A 19,518-nucleotide genomic window follows, 5' to 3' on the forward strand; every position below is an offset into this window, starting at 1 on the left:
ACGTATGGCTGTAATAATGATTTCTATTCAACAGCCTAGAAAAAACATTTTATGTCACAACAAGAAAGAAATATTACTGCTTTTTATCCCTCATCCCCTTTCTAGGAATTCTGAGTACTTTAATCAATGCCAAACAAAAATGATGGGCTAGAAATTAAAACCACAGCCCCCAGAGGCAGGATATAAATGTGCAGATGTTCTGTGATGTTGAAGAAGCTTGTCAGACAAACACTGACAATGATTTTCTGAGAAGGACTAAGAATCTATTAACGTAGGACACTCAGAACACTGGCTCCCTTAACCACTCTGTCAGAAAAAGCATTTGTCTTTTCACATTTCCTAAAAGAACTGTCACATTGTGAGTTACTTTGTTCTCACCATTTCATTAGCAAGGCTAGTAACTAGAATCTATTACTGTAAGGAAATAAAGTGAGAAACGCCCATCTCTGATTTACTGGACCTATCACATGTGCACACTACTGATTGGTCCCCAAGTAGTGAACAAACTTCAGGAGTCCTCTTCCAGTCAGGCTTATTATTTCAAGTATTTATGTGTCTCTGACCACTGCTCTATAAATGGGTGTGCTGAAAATTTTGTGTTTCCCAAATTTAACCAATTAAACAAGGAGATAGATATTACAATTAATGGTAAAAGCAACAACTGGTGAGTTTTTAAAGGCACTCACTGTGTCTGGGTACATGTCTGGACATGATAATAAACACCTTAGCACAGAAAAGGGATTGTATACTCTCCTTTACTAGTCTCTGCTGCACTAGACTATCTCTGTTAGTGTACAATTTCTGCCTCTGAAAGGGGATCCCTGACTGGAATTCTTTGGCAAATATAAATAAATTCCAGCTGCTCTCGCTTCATTCACTGCATTTTATTTATTGTTTTACTCAAAACACACAAGGCCAGATTTCCTATGTGGTCTGTTTCCTTTCTGCTCCCAGGCAGTACAAAGGGGCTAGATATTGAGATGAGAATTCTCCCAGTGCAGGGAGTGCTCAGTTATCATAAAGTCAATGGAACCAGCTCCTATGCCCAGTTCTGGGTAGGAGACACGCCAAGAGGCAGGAAGGCAGTGCTTAATTTGTGCCAGGGCCGAGCAGTTCACATCCCCAGCACCTCTGGGCTTGCCAAGTCAGTTATGAAAGTAAAATAATTACTTGAGCGCCGGCACCTAATTGCTTGAGCCCCGGCACCTTTTTCATTACAAATTAAGCACTGTAGGAAGGGGACATATTAGGGGTGGGAGGGAACGTGGGTACAGTGCTGCTATGCCAGTTCATATCAGGCAGATGGTCCTTTGTGGACCTTTAACAGATGGCCTAAGTGAGAGCAGTGGGGCTGGGGCCAGGAGCTCCACAGAACAGAGAATTAGGAAGCTATAACTGGCTTTCTGACTGCCTTTCCTCTTTCCTACACTGAGTTGATCTCAATTTAGGAAAGAACCTTACCCATAAATTTCTTGTCTCAAAAGACTTGGCTCAGGTATCAGATCCTTTCTTTCTGGGTGGAATTAGTGAATGAAAAGAAAGCACTAGATGTAGTATATTTGAATTGTAATTAATTATTTGAGACAAAATATCTCTCAAAATTAATTCATATTAGCTTGAATAAGGAGACTATGATAAGACCAGATATAGATTGAAGGATGTAAGCAAGGGTAATGATAAACAGTGGTGTTCTGAGCTGGGAGAATATGATTACTGGGGTGCCAGGGTGTTTGGCTTGGGCTCATTTAATATCCGTATTAATGGTCTGAAAGAGGAAGTGAACAGCCGTTTAATTCAGTTTGCATTTGATACTAAATTAGGAGTTGCTGCAGACACCAGTGAGGGCAAAGAAATAAATCAAAGGCATCTGGAAACATGGGCAGTAAATAACAAAATGAGATTCAGTTTGAAAAAATGCAAGCTAATATCTGTGGAGGGAAACCATCCAAAATGCACCTATTCGGTGAGAGAATCCTGAAAGCAGTCATTCTGAAAGTGGTATAAGGGTATTAATGGGCAAAAAACGACATGAGTTTCAAATATGATATTACAGCCAAAAAGTCAGTGTAATTTAGCTCTACATATGCAGGACGAGTGCACCAAGGAATAGCAAGGAAATGGTCCCTCTTTATGTGGCTGTGGTGAGAACACACCTGCAATACTGTGTTCAGTTTGGGGCTTCCCATTATCAGAAAGATACAGACAAATTGGAAAGAGTTCAGAAAAGAGCCGTAAAAATGATCCAGCACCTTGAGGAAGTATTGACTTATGAGGAAAGATCAGAGAAGCTATATATGTATAACTTGGCTGAGAGATGGCTGCAAGGGGACAGAATAACAGTCTGCAAATATTTGAAGGGTATAAATACCAAGGGGGGAGGAGAATGGTTTAAGGTGATCACTATGAGTAATGAGTTTAAATAATAAACAGCAACAATAAGTTAGGAGGACAAATTTAGACTAAATAGCAGGAAAATCTTATAGCAGTGAGATCTGTTAGGCTGCAGAGTAGTTTCCCATGGGATGAGGTGAAAGCTCCATTCATATGAGTCACGTAAAACCAGGCTGGACATATCACTAGAAAATGTACTGTACTGCAGGGAAGCTTCCATTGCCTGGGGAATGGGTTGGATGACTTAATAGGTCATTTCCATCTCAGATGTTTATGGCTGTCTGATACTTTAATATGTGTAGTCAATCAGTGAAAAGAATATATTTTCCTGTAGTCTGTGGGTCCATAATTTAGTGACCCAATCCTGCAAAAACTTACGGACGTGCTTAACTTTTAAGAATGTAAGTCATCCTATTGACTGCTCACATGTTTAAGCATACACTTAAGTGTTTGCGGGATCACAGCCTCAGATCTAGCAGAGTTCTGTGTAAATATAGCTGTGCATATAGCTAACTAAATCATCTCTATTTAACTAATATGTGGAAAGAATACAAAAGAGTGGTGTCAGCAGAAAGCCCCAAAGAGAGGTTACTCTATGGGGGTTTTTTTAGTTGACTGGTGACAAGTACTATGGAGTACATGCCAGTTTACTAACTGTTAATCTTTGCCATCTTGCTGCTTTCCCCTCTGAGATAATGAGTATTCAGTAGACATTGTGAGACTATTTTCTATATTCCATTTTTTTTCTAAAATTTGATATTTTTGAACCGTCTGATTTGAGATGTACTCTTAAAACTTCTGTTAAATATGAAAAGGGCAACTGGAAATGAAAATATGATCCTTTTCTCATAGAAGGAAGAAATGCTAGTGGCATATTAGTATGGAACTAACATTCAGTTTGGGTATTTTTCCCATTAAAAGAAAGTTATTTTCAACCCATCTGACCACTTATTTTTAAAAACAGCAAAGCCCAGGTTGCCAATATTCAGACAGCTGTGAGCTAGGCCCCCTAAAAATAGCAGAAAGTGCAACTGGTTTTTTTGTTTGTTTGTTTTATGTTGTTTATTTGTTTTTCTTTCCCCCTTGGTGGGTTGTGTGTCGGGCTGGCAGCAGTGTCGTGCCGCAGCCCAGTAGCAGAACCTCAGGAGTCTCCAGCAAGAGGTCAAGTAGCAGCAGCTCCAGTGAATCCGAGAGCAGTTCAGAATCTGACTCAGAGAGTGAAAGCAGTTCGAGTGAGAGTGACGGCAGCAAGCCCTCTCATTACTCCAGCCCAGAGGTAAGGACTCCTGTGCTTTATGATTCAGGGTGGCAGCTGAGATATTCCACCCACTCGGGCCCTTAGCTAGCCAAGAAACATAGGGAGGCTGTGGGGAGGCCAAAAAAAAATGTAATGGGGGAGGCCCAGGGATCCCCTGTCCTTGGGTCATTCTGAAATGCATTCCTCAACAAAAGCATACACAAAAAGATATGCCAACTAGGGAAATGTGATCTAGATTAAATTACTATAAGGTGGATACATAACTGATTTAAAGACTATATTCAAAGAGTAGTTATCAATGTTTCACTGGCAAACTGGGAGAATTTATCTATTGAGATCCCACAGGGGTCTGGTACTAGTCAATATTTTCATTAATGACTTGGATAATAAAGTCAAGATTATGCTTATGAAATTTGTGGATGACACCACGCTGGGAGAGGTTCCAAGCATTTCGGAGGATGGGGTTAGAATTCAAAACAACCTTGACAAATTGGAGCATTGGTCTAAAATCAACAAGATGAGATTCAATAGGACAAAATTCAGAGTACTACACTTGGGAAGGAAAAAGCAAATACACAACTACAGAATGGGGAATAATTAGCTAGGGTGTAGTTCTGCTGAAAAAGTATGTGATAGCTGTAGAAGATCACAAATTGAATATGAGCCAACAGTGTGATGCAGATGCAGAAAGGCTAATATTCTGGAACGTATTGCCAGGCACGTGGCGTGTAGTAATTGTGCCTCTCTACTCGGCACTGGTGGGGTTTCAACTGGAGTTCTGTGTCCAGTTCCGCATACTACACTTTAGGAAAGATGTGTACAAACTGGAGAGAGTCCAGAGAAAAGCAAAAAAAAAAAAAAAAACTGAAAAAAAATTTAGAAAACCTAAGGGAAAGTTAAAAACAGGGCATGTTTAGTCTTGAGAAAAGAAAAGTGGTGGGGAGATATGATAACAGTCTTTAAATATGTTAAGGGCAGTTATAAAGAGGACTGTGATCAATTGTTCTCCATGTCCACTGAAGGTAGGACAAGAAGTAATTGTCTAAATCTGCAACAAGGGAGATTTAAATAGATATTAGGCAAAGCTTTCTAACTATAAGGATAGTTAAGCACTGGAACAGGCTTCCAGGAGAGGTTGTGGAATCCCCCGCAGTGAAGGTTTTTAAGAACAGGTTAGACAAACACCAGTCAGGAATGGTCTAAGTATATTTGCTCCTGCCTCCGTGCAGAAGGCTTGGCAGGATAACCTATTAAGGCTGTAAATAACCTTACATATTCCCCAGACTCTCACATACATAGACACACAAATATACGTAAAAAGTATTCAAAAATCCAGCATCAAGACTGTAAACACACCCAAACCCCAGACAGGTAAATCCCCTTTACCATACGACACTGGATCATGACAACCATGTCTCACAATCATAAAAAATTACATTCCCTTTTTAAAAAAATCAAAAACACGGTATGTATGTTATGTAACATTTTGGCACCAAATATAAAAGTACCAAAAGCATACTGTAGTGTGTCTCCCTTGTTTTTGTTGTTCTTTCTTTACTCAACAATTTTCTTGCCTTCTCTCTGCCTCTCAGTATTTTTCAGATTCACTTTCAGTTAATTTTTCATTTCTCCTTTCCCCTCCCCCAAATCTATTCCTCCAGCCTTCCCTTTTCTTTTCTCTTTCTCTACATTCCTGGGCACTCCTTGCCCCTCTCCCTCTCTTTACTGTCCTATTTCCTCCTCTCCCCATTGGTCTCCTTCCATTCAAGGTCTCACCCTTTCCCTGCAGATTCTGTCCTCTTTCTCCAGTTCCCCACTGCAGACATCTGCCTTTATGTCTCAATCTTTTCCTTCCATATGGAGTCTCAACAAACGTACAAATTGGGAGGGAGGAGGCAAGAAAAGGAGAAGGGGATTGCTAGTGTGTCTTTGTCAATGTGTACGTAGAAGTGATCTCTCCAAGAACAATTGACCTGGTCGTTCCAGCAGGGCATCAGGTCTATTAATCCATATGGGACATTGATTGGGATTTCATATGGAGATCTGTAGACTACAAGTCATTTTAGGTTATTTTTTGTCCCCCACCTCAAATATCATAGGCACATATTCAAAGGTTTTTTATTTCTGGACTGGGGCATCTTCTGTGTTTAGAGGGAAAGAGGATTGCTGCTCCACCTCCTCTTTTATTTTTCTAGCTCATTTTGGGATCTTTGTGTATGGAGTAAGCTGAGGTAGAATAGGGTCGGAGGTAGCATCCAACCAGGTTTCAGTGACGCAGGTCAGTTCAGAAGTCTCATCCAATATAAAATTGTGAGTGGGGCTATGTGACAGAGTGCTAGGTACAAAGGCCTGAGTCAGCACTCTTCACAGCAGCCCCAATCAGACAAAGCAGATTAGAGCTGACTATGCAAGTCTGTGCCTAATTTGGGGGCGGGGCAAGGCAGAGAGGCCAGTTAAACCCTCAGCCAAGAGCCCACAAATAGGCATAGGAAAGAAGAGCACAGTGGGGGGAAGCAGGCAGTAAGAGGGAAAGAGACATCGCTCCCCTCTGCTTGGGAAAGGTCTTAGGTATACTGTGAAGGTGGTGGGATGCAACTGTAAATAAACTGCAAAGGGTGTTGAACCAGCAAAAGGGTCTCCATGTAATTTGTGGACTGAGACAGAGGCTGGACCAAGGTGGCCCTTTTACAAGCTAGTTTTGTACACTGCCAAACATGCACTCATCATCCAGAGCAGTGTTTCCCAAACTTGGGATGCCGCTTGTTCAGGGAAAGCCCCTGGCAGGCCGGGCCGGTTTAGTAACCTGCTGTGTCTTCAGGTTCAGCCGATCGCGACTCCCACTGGCCGCAGTTCGCTGTTCCAGGCCAATGGGGGCTGCGGGAAGCGGCGGCCGGTACGTCCCTCGGCCTGCGCTGCTCCCACTGCCCCTATTGGCCTGCAGCGGCAAACCGTGGCCAGTGGGAACCGCGATCGGCCCAGCCCGCCAGTGGCTTTCCCTGAACAAGCGGCGTCCCAAGTTGGAGAAACACTGGTCTAGAAGCTGAGGCTGTTATCCTCTCTCCCTCTCTCTATGGAGGCCATGAATGAGGGTGCTAGTAGAGGGGTTGACTTCATGTGCTTAGTTGAAGGACTGATGCTATGTGTGGCATCCTTGATTGATGTCTGTTCATTCCAATGACAATTTGGGTTTAGGATGGTGAGGGATAACTGGATCTGAAGTCCTTTGAAGGGGCTGAACTTCCTACTCACCGAATTCTAGGAGTCTGGCACTGTTGTGTTTTCCTCCAATAAGTTAGCATGATGGTCTCTGTAAGGCAGGAATTGGTTACAAGACTGCAGGAGTAATAGATTGGGGTGTGTGTGGTGTAGGAGAGACAATTGTAATTGGTTGGTTGGCTGTTTTGGGGACGGAAGGGCAGGTGCCCTGGTGCCATCTATTTGAGGCTTTAAGCTACTAGCATGTAGTTTCCAGTTATCACTCCAGCCCTCCCACAAGATTTCTTATCCCCACCCCTGGTGGATCTTCCTGCTTCACAGCATCTCACTTTCAGTGGCTCCTCCACCCCGCCCCCATAGATTTCCCCTTTATCTCCTACCCCACTCACCCTTTGGAGAGCATTCTCTGTTTTTCATCCTCCCCCCGTCTCCCACCCCGGTCACTGGAAATTTAAGCAAGGTGAAAGGGTGTCAAGGCAGCCTCTTCCTGAGCCTCCTCCAATTCCCACTGTGTATCCTGACTCTTTAAATCTGTAAGTAGGAATAGGGGCTGAGAAGGTTTGCAGTAGCATTAGGGATAATACAGTTGTACTAACATTCCTTGTTCAGTGTTAGAAGAAAACCTGTGAGCCTTTATCATTGTCGCATGATCTGCTGCTATGAAGCATGGGTTGGACGAGGAGCTGCGGGGGCAGAAGTGGCGAAGCAGCTGCATGGGACAGAGACACAGTGGCTGCTACAACACAGCTGCCTCTAGTGACAACACCACAAAATACATGGATTTCTCTGTCCTGCTTTGCACTGAACCAGGCCCAGCTACTTCGAAAGGCTGTGAAGACTAAATGTCCCGTTCTGCTTCTCTGTACTGTCTAACGTACACCGGTTTTCTTCTTTTCAAGTGTACCCATAAGTGTTTTTCTGTGACACTGTCATCCCAGCAGGTAATATTGGGTCTAAGGCCCTGGTCAGCATCTGTCAAAGCTAACAAGATTTGCAGGGCTCTGCCCTCCCCGCATCAGCAGAGTCAACATACTGACCTTGCAAGGAGCACTGTGGTTTTGGGCACTGGTGGCTGAAGAGCTCCCTGTATATTTTTGGTGTTCCCTCCGATCTTATATATCAGTGTCATTGACACACGTCTCTTCTGCTTCGTCTACACCACAGCTACGGTGGTGATTCCCAGCTCACCTCCACGTAGTGCCGCTAGCTCTCTTCTGAGCTAGCACGAGTATAAATAGTCGCGTAACTGCAATGCCACAGGGAGCGGCCGCACTGAGGGTGAACCCACCTGAACCCCTGTGGGTACGTCCTCAGCCTGGCTAAGCCTTGCCACCGCTGCCTGTGCTACTGCAGCTACACTACGATTTAGCCTCACGCTAGCTCTCAGTGAGCTAGTGCCCACATACGTAGGTACGCAAGCTGGGAATCACCACCTCTCGCTCATGGCATACGTGGAGTCTGTATATTAAGTACATAAAAAGAGTGTATATATCTAGGTAGACTGACCTGTTCGATTTAACTCTTTTTTCATCTTTTTGACCGTTTTGTTTTTCAAACAGTTTTCAGCTTCCACAGGCCCCTGGAGAAGCCCCTGTTGTATTTTCTGGTTGGCATACCTCAAGTTAAAGATGAGTTTTGCCACCAAACTAACTTTGGAGATGTCCTTTACTTTTGGTAGTGGGACACATTGGTTTTTAGCTTCCACACGCCTGACTTCATTAGGCAAACTTTCTCAGGTTCCAGGACTGAAACCCTGGCCCCATTGTAGTCAATGGCAAAACTCACCAGGGCAAGGACCATCTCTCATTATGTGTACGTATAGTGCCTAGCATAAGAGGGCCCCTGATCTCAATAGGGGCTTCTCAATAAGCAGTATGGTAATGCAAATGATAAATAAGAACAACAGAGAGTGGCTTCACTTCTTAAAAGAAAAGGGCACCATGGGGCATAGGGCCTACTATGCTGCCAAGTCTCTAAGTCCCTCTTTCCAGTAGGAAGAGCAGGAGACACCATAGTTTTCACAGAACCCAACCCCCCCACATCCCTTCCGGAGAACATGCACTGGAGGCTTCCCCAGATCTATGTCCCTTGTGCCTCCAGCTATACTTTGTAGATGGTAAGAGATCTGAGTTCTAGAGACACAGTGTTTCTGAGCAGGTGTGTCAAATCCTCCTGGTTTCCCCAAAGAAGCCTAGCAGAGGAATGAGTAATTTAAAGTAGGAAAGGTTTGTGATCCAATGCTTACAGGCTCTTTAAATGCTACAAACACAGACCTTTTCTCTCTTCTCCATTTATCTGATTTTGGTTATCAGACAATTGTCAATCATCTTTCGTGAGGTAGCCACTTGGATCTACCTGGACTTAGGTAGAAGATAGACCAAAGTTTCTGTTGAACCTGGTCATCCAGGTCATCACAGATTTCACACAATTAAAAACTCCCCAGTGCAGTTGGGGGAGTGTAGACACCTATACCTTTCTAAAGAGAGCAGAATATTCCCCTGACTAATGCTGTGCTGGCCAATGCAAAGTGGGGGACAAAGGTGATATAAATTGGGAGCCTTATGATTTGCTCAGGGGTCACTGTAATCCCATGGATCAGGTGTGGGTCAGGGTCTTTCTCCACCCCCACAAATAATTGAAATTTCTGGGGGCTACAATGTGAATTGATGAAAAGTCTCCAGTTAAATTTTGCAAACATTTTCACCCTACCAATCATCACATCCCATTGCAAAACAGTCTGCCTTAGTGAAAGCAGATTCTTGTATATGCTTTTTGAACCGCAAAGCTTTTCAGTTGGATCCATTAATTGAACAGATTCCCATTGTATATTGACTTCATTGGTGTCAACTGCAAGCATTCAAAAATCATGTCAAGCCCCCAAAATCATCTGATTGTCTTGAAAATCACGAAAGATTTCTATTTGAGATCTTTTTATTTACCTTTTGTTTTTAGGGTTCACATTTACAAGATTTTTTTTCCAAAGCATGAATTCTAAAAACTTTCCTTTTTAAAAAATGAAAGCTGGGATTACTTATCTAACCAATGATTCCAGGAGCTGGAGCTTTCACCATGATAAAATGATGACTCATGATAAAATTGGGAGAGTTGGCAACATGGTTTGTACTAGAGGGATTTTGCTTGAGGCATTACTATTTAGGGGGCATGTACATTGGTGGCAGAGTGGTAGACAGTGGAAGTACCGCTACTGGGAAGCACTACGTTGTAAAATCATGTCACTCAGCTGTTCCTCGTTGTTTTTGGATGGTGTAATTTTGTCCCTGAAGTATGAATTGTGAGAAACAGAGTTTTAGAGAATGACAATATCTAAAACTGCAGGAGGGGATCGTAAGTGCCGCCACATACAAAATTTGGATGACCAGTTGCATTCAGGAGATTGAGTGGGACATCAACGGGACAGTACAAAGTTGGCATGATATTTCCCTGTGAACCTTTACCATAGGTTGTTCTCTAATGAGAAAAATTAGACAACAAGAGTAAAATTCTTCATGGAAAACTGAGGGCAGAATGATGGTTTTAGCCCAGTGATGGTTTTCATGTCAGCATGCATGATGATTATGTATTTCAAATTAAATGGAATATTGAGGCAAATTCTGATCCCACTGAGGACTTTGGGAGATTTTCCCATTGATTTCAGCGGGATCAGAAATTTAGCTTTTTATGACTACAGCCATAAAAGATGGTTCATATATTAGTGAGACCCTATCCAAACCTATTGTGACCTATTGTGTCATTTTTTGTGTCGCATTCTTATTCCACCACCACTTGTTTCATTTCATTCAAATTACTGATTGCAAGAAGTACTAAGAAGCACTTGGGCATTATTGTCTTAGCCATAGCTGCATTTGAAATAATAATTATCCCACTTCTTCACTGTCCAAACACCATTGTACTTTAGATGCACTCTTAATATTTGATCGTGTTATGACACAAATGAGGAGAAAAATTAGCAGCTACACAATATATGTAAAATGAGTAACTGACAATATCTCCACACACAAAAAAGGTTGGGGGATCTTGCATGATTCTAGTGTCTGTAAACCGGGGGAGAGCAGTACGATAGTTAGCTAAATAATGCAATTAAAACTCCCTTGTAGTGTCTAAATATTCTTGTCTTCACTAGCAATGTTATAAGATACAAAATACAGCTCCCTTTTTTCCTCCTTGTTCTTCATTCTGTAGCCTTGATTTTATCCCTTTTTTTCTGTCTCTCGGTCACCATTATATTTTCTTTTATTTGGAAAGTTGGAAGCATTTCCCAGTAAAGTGGATGTCAATAGCACACTGCATGAATCACCTTTTAAGAAGTATGAATCACAGTAGCTGTCCTCCTTCTCAGCCTCATTCAAAACTGAAAATATCGCTTCTACAGCACACCCTGTCTCTAACAACCTGCACTTTAGTCATTACGTTCTGCTCCTAAAGTCAATGCCCCTATTAATAGCAGAGGAATATTATTCAACTCCATGACTGGGTACCCTAATAAAGACAGTAAACTTAAATAGAGCACTAACTGTACACACTGTGTCTGTTTAACTGTCTCTTTCACCTTTTGCATCATTCTTTTTTTTTCTTTGATTCCACCACCCTCATGGAGATGCTTCTCTCATAGCCCAAGATACCAGCTAAAGGGTTAATTCCAGGAGCTGAACCCTTAGCTTGTCCAATGAGAACAGCGTGGCCACAGTTAAAAAAAACACAGTACAAGCCCTGCAATTTAGTTATTTTCACTCTGAACATATAGAGAACCTATACAAATACAGACTGTGACATCCCTCACAGCTAGAAATTTATTAAATACTATTTTGTTTGATTTGCTTTCAGCCTGAGCAGCCATCATCAAACAAATGGCAGTTGGATAAATGGCTAAATAAAGTTAATCCTCACAAAACATCTATTCTTAACCAAAATGATAACCATGGACTGGAGAGCAATCAGTATTACAGCAGAATAAAGGAGGAAGGACAAGAGTGTGAGAAAATACCAGCTATTTGCCAAACTGACCTCAGAGACAAGGAAATTAAGAACCCCAGCAAAGAGGAGTTGAGGCCTAGAACTGCTAATAAAGCACCAGGAAATAAAGGAGGGAAGCAGAAATCACCTCCTACGGCTGCTGCTGTTTCTGGAGACAGCGGCCCTCAGAGAAGGACGACTTGTAAAAAACAGCCAAGAAGAACAGAGAGGACCTCTGGTGGGGATGCCTTGAACTGCCATACATCTGAGGATCTCGCTTTGAGCCAAGTATTTTTGGAAAATAACATCTGTGAACAACCTAAAGCCAGGCCCTGCAACAACAGAACTGGGCACAGAAAAGAGCCCCGTTCTGTTGCTGCATGTGAAAAGAGACGTACCAGAGGGCCAAGCAAAACTGCACCCAAATCCAAGGAATTTATCGAGACAGAGTCTTCGTCTTCATCATCTTCCTCAGATTCAGATTCAGAATCCGAACAAGAGGAATATCATCTGCCCAAACCTCAAACTGTGGCCTCTGCTTCAGGTGGAAGTGACCAGAGGTTGAAGGACTCCTTGAGCGGTAACACCAACAAAACTAACAGCAGCTGCAGTGCCTTTGGCTCCATTAATGCCAGGACTAGTAATGATATAGCAAAGGAGCTGGAGGAACAGTTTTATACTCTAGTTCCTTTTGGCAGGAATGAGCTCCTGTCTCCTCTGAAAGACAATGATGAGGTAAAATCACTGTGGGTCAAAATTGATTTGACTCTTTTGTCCAGAATTCCAGAGCGTTTACCTGAGGAGCCACTGGCAATGAGCACTGGAGCAAAAGAAGAAGCCAGCCTTCAGCAGAATAATTGTACTTACCCACCATCAGAAAAGGTTGTGCCAAAATCTAGAAGGAAACGCAAGGTAAGCTGTATGGGGTTTCTTTGGTTTTGGAGGGGATGCCGGGGAAAGTTGCACGGCATATTTTGTGTCTTCCTATCTATCACCTAATCTATCTAATCTATGTAATCATCTGTTTCTTATACATGATCTGTTTACCCAAACAGTATAATATGTGTAACAATAATATCCTATTTGAATTCGAATTTTTGAAGCAATGTTTCGTCATCACTCACTCCCCTACCGTGTGTGACTTTGAACCAACAACAGTCGTTCAAGGAACAGGAGGGAAAAAAACATTGAAAAGCAAAACTAAAACTTCTACCCAGCAGGGGACAAAGATGCCATAGCCCATAGTGCATTTTCAGTTGACACAGTGTCATTCCCTCCTCATGAAAATAGTACCCTTTATTAGTGTTTTTTTCAAAACTTGGACATCTGAAGATGATGCCTAAATCAGGAAATGAATTGAATGCAGCTGTGTAATCAAAGCCAATATCATGTCTTCATTATGAGTGTGTTGGAGAAGGAAGGTAGAGATAGCGCCTATGTCATCTCAAGATGTTAGCAAAGGGCCCAATCCTGCAAATGCTCTGCATACAGCTGTTCTGCTGACATCAGTGGGAGCTTAATTTATGTAAATTCCTGATCCATTTGGGCCGACAGCTTTTCTCAGTTACATCAGTGCAATCCAGTTTAACTCAGTGGGGTTGCACAAGTATAACTGAATCCAGAATTTAGCTCAACGTCTGTTCTGCATCCACAGATGCCATCTCTAGCAGCCATTGCACTAGCCACCCCTGTTCCCTCTAAGCTGTGTGCGTGTGCGCGCACACAGATCCTAAACCCCGTGCACATAGCGAAACACTGCGCGCCAAAAAAATGAAATACTACATCGAAGCCAGGTCAAAATATCATTTACGGGTGACTTTTGACATTGTTTGCCCGCCATCTATCAACACAGCCAGATTGCACTAGCTGGCAAGGGGGGGAAGGGAAATTTTTCTAAGAATTTAAAAATGACATTTATAAAATAACATGGTATAACACAGCCCAGACATCAGACAGAGACCCACTGAGCTTCTCCTGTTTCAGAGGAATGTCTGCATTTCATACAGTATGCATTGCCGAGGAAGTAGCATGCAGTAATAATGGGAGCGTGACCAGGAATGGTCAAAGAGTAGCAGAAGCAAAAGCATAGCTGTGCCACTATGACATAGGAAGGGTTATTGTGATATTGCCATGTTGTATACCCAACAGAAGACAGGGAGGCACGATGAAAAAGCAGAATAAACAGCATAAGACAAGGAAACAGCATGTCACCAATTACAGATGAATGTCATAAGGGTACAGCAGGCAAAGTGGCATAAACAGAAACAGGCTTAACCACTGCAACTACCCCCATTCCCCTAAAAACATGGGTAAACTAGAGACACGACCACAAAGCATGTACTAAGGATGTAGGATGATCGTCATTCCTAATGAATGAGAGCCAAGCTATAGACACAATACTAATGCCTTAAAAGCAGCCCTGATTGTAATGTGTACAACAGACAGAATGCTGTTGCCATGCAGCAAAGCAATAAATGAAGCTCGCCCAAAGGGTAACAGGAGGGACTCAATCACTCTTGGAGATTGGATGGGTGCTAACAATGGAAATGGCTATGGAGTTCATAGGAAGGAGGGGAAAACAATAACAGTGTCTGGGGAGATCCTAGGAAGGAGAGATATAGTAGGACATATGAAACAGTGACAAGGGACATGGGACCCATGGAAGAAAGTAGGAGAGAGAAAGAAATAGAGTGAAAGGAAACCAGGTGTGGGTTTGAGGAAGAGATGCAGAGGAAATGGACAAAAATGAGGACATAAAAAGATAATGTCTAGAGATGGAAGGAGAGAAATAGTTAAAAAAAATTGTCACATTTTCTTTCCTACTCCTTTGCTTGCAGGTTGTCTCTTAAGATTTTAAGCGTTTCAGGACAGTGAACTACTTTGCTGCATGTCTGTATAGTCTGTGGACTGTATAAATAAACTTAAATAATAATAGTTAATACCGGGATACACCAGAATACAGGCCTTAATTTCCTGTAATACACAGCAATCATTTGCTTCTGTACGTGGGACTTGTGTCACCTATAAAATTCAATAGATGATCATTTTTCTCATCATTCAGTGTGAAAATGAAGAAGAGGACAGGGAGATCAAGAAGACTCATTTAGAGCGAGAGTGTTCTTCACGATTAATTGCCTCTGCCCTAGGTATTTCAACAGCAAATCATTGCAACAGGAATGAACATAGGTATGCATTTTCCTTGTTATTTAAAATTCAGTCTCCACAATTAACTGAATCATAATGCAAAGTGTTGTTTGGCATTTGATGGAATAGATTTTTTTTAATTATCACATTTTATGTGTAAAAATTATCCTTGTGCATTTTCTCTCTTTTTTTGGTGTAGTGAATGAGTTAGCTGCTCCTGACATAATTGTACTAATATTTTTGTTCTGATACATAAATAAGTTGTGAGTTCCAAATATTTGGATCCTGGATTAAATAATTATAGCAACAACAAAAGGATAAACTGAGACATTACAGTATTCCTAGGCATTATGTTCTGGGCATCAGTTCAACTAGGGTTACCAGCCTTAGTCCTTTTTACCTCCACCACATTGTTATGAGTTTCAGAATTAGAGCTTGCTTATATACCTCAGTTTAAATACAATAATTAATCTATGTACTCTGAGGACAAAGTGAAGAAAAGTACTTGAATTGATGCCTGGAATTCTCAACTCTTGCATACATTAAGGACCAGACAATCTAAAGATTACAAGTAAGTTATTTTCCATACTATTTGGTATGTGTAGGACACACAAATTTCTGTGACTATAAAAACAGCCAAATTTCCAAAGGATGCAAAACATGAAATGCGTGATGAAAATCCACCAATCTGTTTGCAGAGATTTGTGCAGCAGCCATACTAGCAATCAGTCATCTCAATCATGCCTGGTTTTTCTTCAGAGATTGCCAGCAAGCAATTTGAGTCATGTATCTTCTTAGAGTTCAATTGCATGCTGCTTAGTACATGCAGGTCATTGATATATTTAAAAAAAATCCTTTTTCATTATATTTTATAGTGCAAGTGCAAAGAGGTACCTTGTAATTTATATAACGTCTAATATTCAACAATCATTAGTATTTCTTGTATTCGGTTATGTGTAGGTATTTATCTTCTTTTCATCACTGTAGGAACTGAACAGCTCTTATTTATAATATTAAACAAATGCAAAGGAACAATCTCAAACATGTTTTGCATATTCAAAAATATACATTCAGCTTCTCTGTCATCCTATAACTCAGATACATTACATAAAGTAAAAATTTCACATGTAGTAGTGTATTTTATTGTGGTTGATTGGATGCATGTATACTATTCCATGTATGCTATTACCAAAGTATCCTACATTTTACATCACATACATTCTCAAAATGATTGTCGTAGTCTGACATGTTTAGCATTGTTTGAGCCAGTTTTTTCCTGGGGTTAATTCCACACCTTCTAAAAGTGCTGTGTGTCACATGTAACGCATACAGGGTTTCCAATAGCAATTGTATATCAAAAAGACAACAAATAAGTTCTTAAATGCTCCCTTCCCCTCACTCCCCAATTCCCTCCCTCAAGGTATTTATATGGCTTCTATTACCATAGCATCTCCCAATCATTAATGTATTTATCCTCACAACATTCCTGTGAGGTTGGGCAGTGTTGTTATCCCCATTTTACAGATGGGGAACTGAGGCACAGCAAGACTATGTGACTTGCCCAAGGTCATACAGTAACTCATACAGCAGAGAACTGAACGCAGGTCATCCTGAATTCCATGCTAGTACCCTAACAACTTGACCATCCTTCCTAGTGCTGTTGCACTTCAAAGCAGATGTAGCTTCTTCAGGCTACTTTAGCCTCACCCCCCTGATAATGATGTATGAACCCAGCTGACCAGGGCAAAGCTTCCATTTGAAAAAAGGAAATAAAGTTGGAGCATCAGCAAGGGGCTCCTAAATATTCAAAATTAACAATAAAATCTGTTGTTTTTCTTACCAAAAAATCACTATTGACATTTGCTCACCTTGACCCTCTCATAAGAAGTGTAAGCCATTGAAAAAAAAATTCCTTTAGCCACACTTTAAAAGTACTGCCTTATGAGCCGATGAAGATCTAAAAAGTTCTAATAGTGAGCTATGGTTTCTGCCACCTCAAGTTTTTAAAGACTCGTAAGATAAATGAACAAGTGTTTGGGAGCCAAATGTTTAATTAGTTCTGTTCTCTGAAATGATGTGGTAAAACAAAATGTATTTTGTATCATATTCACTTTTGCAAGGACATTCAGGGTGTAGTTTCTGATACTGTATCTATAAAGAAGTGAGAAATGTCCTTACAAAGGAATAGGCTGGATTGAAGAGAATGTGGCAGGGAAACATATTGTATTAACAGGTTTCAGGGTAGCAGCCGTGTTAGTCTGTATCCACTGTACAGCTGTAGCTCACGAAAGCTTATGCTCAAATAAATTGGTTAGTCTCTAAGGTGGCACAAGTCCTCCTTTTCATATTGTATTAAAATATTCTGTCTACTCTTAATCACAAATGTAGGCTCAACGCAAAGTTATCGCTCTTAAAAAAATGTATACTCTATGTGTTGCTTTAATTTTTCATTTAAGTATCTTCTTCAAATTAGCACATGAAAAGTTTCTTTACAGTTTATTGCTACTGTTGCCACCTGTTGCTCTATCTGTGGCTTCTCTAAAAAATGGCTTCTCTAACACGGCTTTCCCTTGTAGAAGATGCAGCAGTAGACATTTCCTTGTTTCCATTGTGAGAATGCTTTTCTTTGTCTGGTACACTAGCACATATTTCTTTGTCTTCAGAACCTGCACCAAATTACTGTAAACTGAATGACCAAGGCCTGGTCATTGAATTCAGAGACATCCCAATCGTCTTCTAGCACATTCCCTGTTTAATTCACATATGGTTTTATTGCTATGGCTTGTAAATTGTCACCTGTTATTGTGAAATAGGACTCTATAACCTAAACTTACACTTTAGAACCTCATCTCCTTCTCCAAGTAACCCTTAAAAGACAGTGAGGAATTGCCATTTATCTCCTTATTTTTTCAAGTACTTTGACATGGACTTTATAGTAACCCCAGAATGACAATTTACCCTGGAGGGAAAGAGAAGAAACATGATCCAAATTTGTAAATTAACTCTTGGTCCTGATACTATAAAGTTGTTTCCAGACATCAGTAGACTTCATCCTGCCAGCAGGTTTTAAATTCAAAGTTTCGATAATATATAAAACATTTACCTTTCTCAAATCCAGCTTTGTGACACTCCATTACTGTAATTTCCATTTCCAGCTTGGCGATACCAATAAATAAAAATGAGAAAATGCTTCGGTCTCCCATCTCACCCCTCTCTGATGCATCAAAACACAAATATTCCAATGATGATTTAACTTCTTCCAGTAGACCTAATGGCAGCAGCCTATTACCTTCCATGTCCTCCAGCAAAAAACATAAGAGTGAAATCCAGCCACAGCCACATCCTGCAGACTGCAATGTAAGTTTATGTTGTTGATCGTAGTATAAAACCCAGCTGATTTTTCTTCTCTTTGTATCACTGCTCATACAGCCCTTGATATTTCTGCAGAATATCATGGAAAGGAACATAATAATGAATGTCCCATTAAGTAAGATTTTTCCATTGGGGAAATGGTAAGACATAACAGGATTAAAAATGACCTGAAAAATAGGAGGTGGAAGGAAATCCACAGAGCAGGTAAGTACACAACCAAGGTTTGCAAGAAGTAAAGAACAGGCAAAAAGTAAGGAATTCCATGTTTTGCAACTCAGATGTCCATAAACAGAAAAGTTGTACAAGAAAAACATGCTGCTGATCTTGGCATTCTGAACTGAAATTGTGTGTGTTTGCATGCCTGAAATCGTTTTCCTCATAAATATATTTCCAATAAATGAACAGACCTGTGCATGAAATGACAGAGATGGCAAAATAGACAAGAGCTCCAATCCTGCCTTTCTTGAATCATTAGATTCCTGAAACAGGAGTCTTAGGAGTAAAAGGAATGCAAAATCAGCCCAATGAACAGTAAACTAGGAAGGTCAACCCAATATTTCCTCTGTGGAGAAAACCAGTGCAAACCCTGAAGCTCCACATACAGGGAACAATAGAGTGCTACTCCTGCTGCATCATTCTTCCCCTTCCATCAAAGGCTCCTCCTCAGAGTTGAGGCTCTGTGCATGGGAAAGGGGAATGGGCACTCTCCATGCTCGACTTCCCACCAGTGCCGCCCCAAAATTAATAATAATCATGGACTCGACAATAGCTTTGGTGCACACCCGTTTCATTTTTGGAACACCTCAGGTAGGCGAAGTGGGTCTGTGGTAGAGTGGCACCCAGGTAGCTGTGCTGCCATGCAGTCAAGAGGCACCTGTTGGGGGCTGATGATGGATTAGAGGAACAGTGCCTTCATGTGGATGATCCTGCTCTTCAGCAGGTCCCTAGAGATCTGCAGCCTTTCGAGGACACAAAATTGGTCGGTTTTGTGAGCAGAGCTTAATCTCAGCATTTCCCTCTTCAGCAGTGAAATGAGCCATAGGAAACTACATGAGGAATTCCGTTGCATGATCTTTTCCTGCATAGAGAACAAGGTTTTAGCCATTATACGTTCCATGAAAAGGAAGAAGAAATAATAAGAGAAAGTATTGAATATTTTCACCAAA

The 19,518-nt window shown here is 41.3% G+C and overlaps 1 protein-coding gene across 3 annotated transcripts in view; it reads left to right on the forward strand.

Moving 5' to 3' along the window:
• AFF3 (ALF transcription elongation factor 3) overlaps positions 1–19,518 on the forward strand; it is a 469,491-nt gene that overhangs the window by 394,810 nt on the left and 55,163 nt on the right. For all 3 annotated transcript variants that reach the window (XM_073352102.2, XM_073352110.2, XM_073352138.2), the window contains 4 exons: positions 3,502–3,667; positions 11,708–12,748; positions 14,898–15,022; positions 18,136–18,337. In XM_073352102.2, coding sequence (XP_073208203.1) covers positions 3,502–3,667; positions 11,708–12,748; positions 14,898–15,022; positions 18,136–18,337 — 1,534 coding nt within the window. The remainder of the gene's footprint in view (positions 1–3,501; positions 3,668–11,707; positions 12,749–14,897; positions 15,023–18,135; positions 18,338–19,518) is intronic.

Source organism: Lepidochelys kempii, chromosome 1, assembly GCF_965140285.1.
Source record: "Lepidochelys kempii isolate rLepKem1 chromosome 1, rLepKem1.hap1, whole genome shotgun sequence".
Classification (NCBI taxonomy): Eukaryota; Metazoa; Chordata; order Testudines; family Cheloniidae; genus Lepidochelys; species Lepidochelys kempii.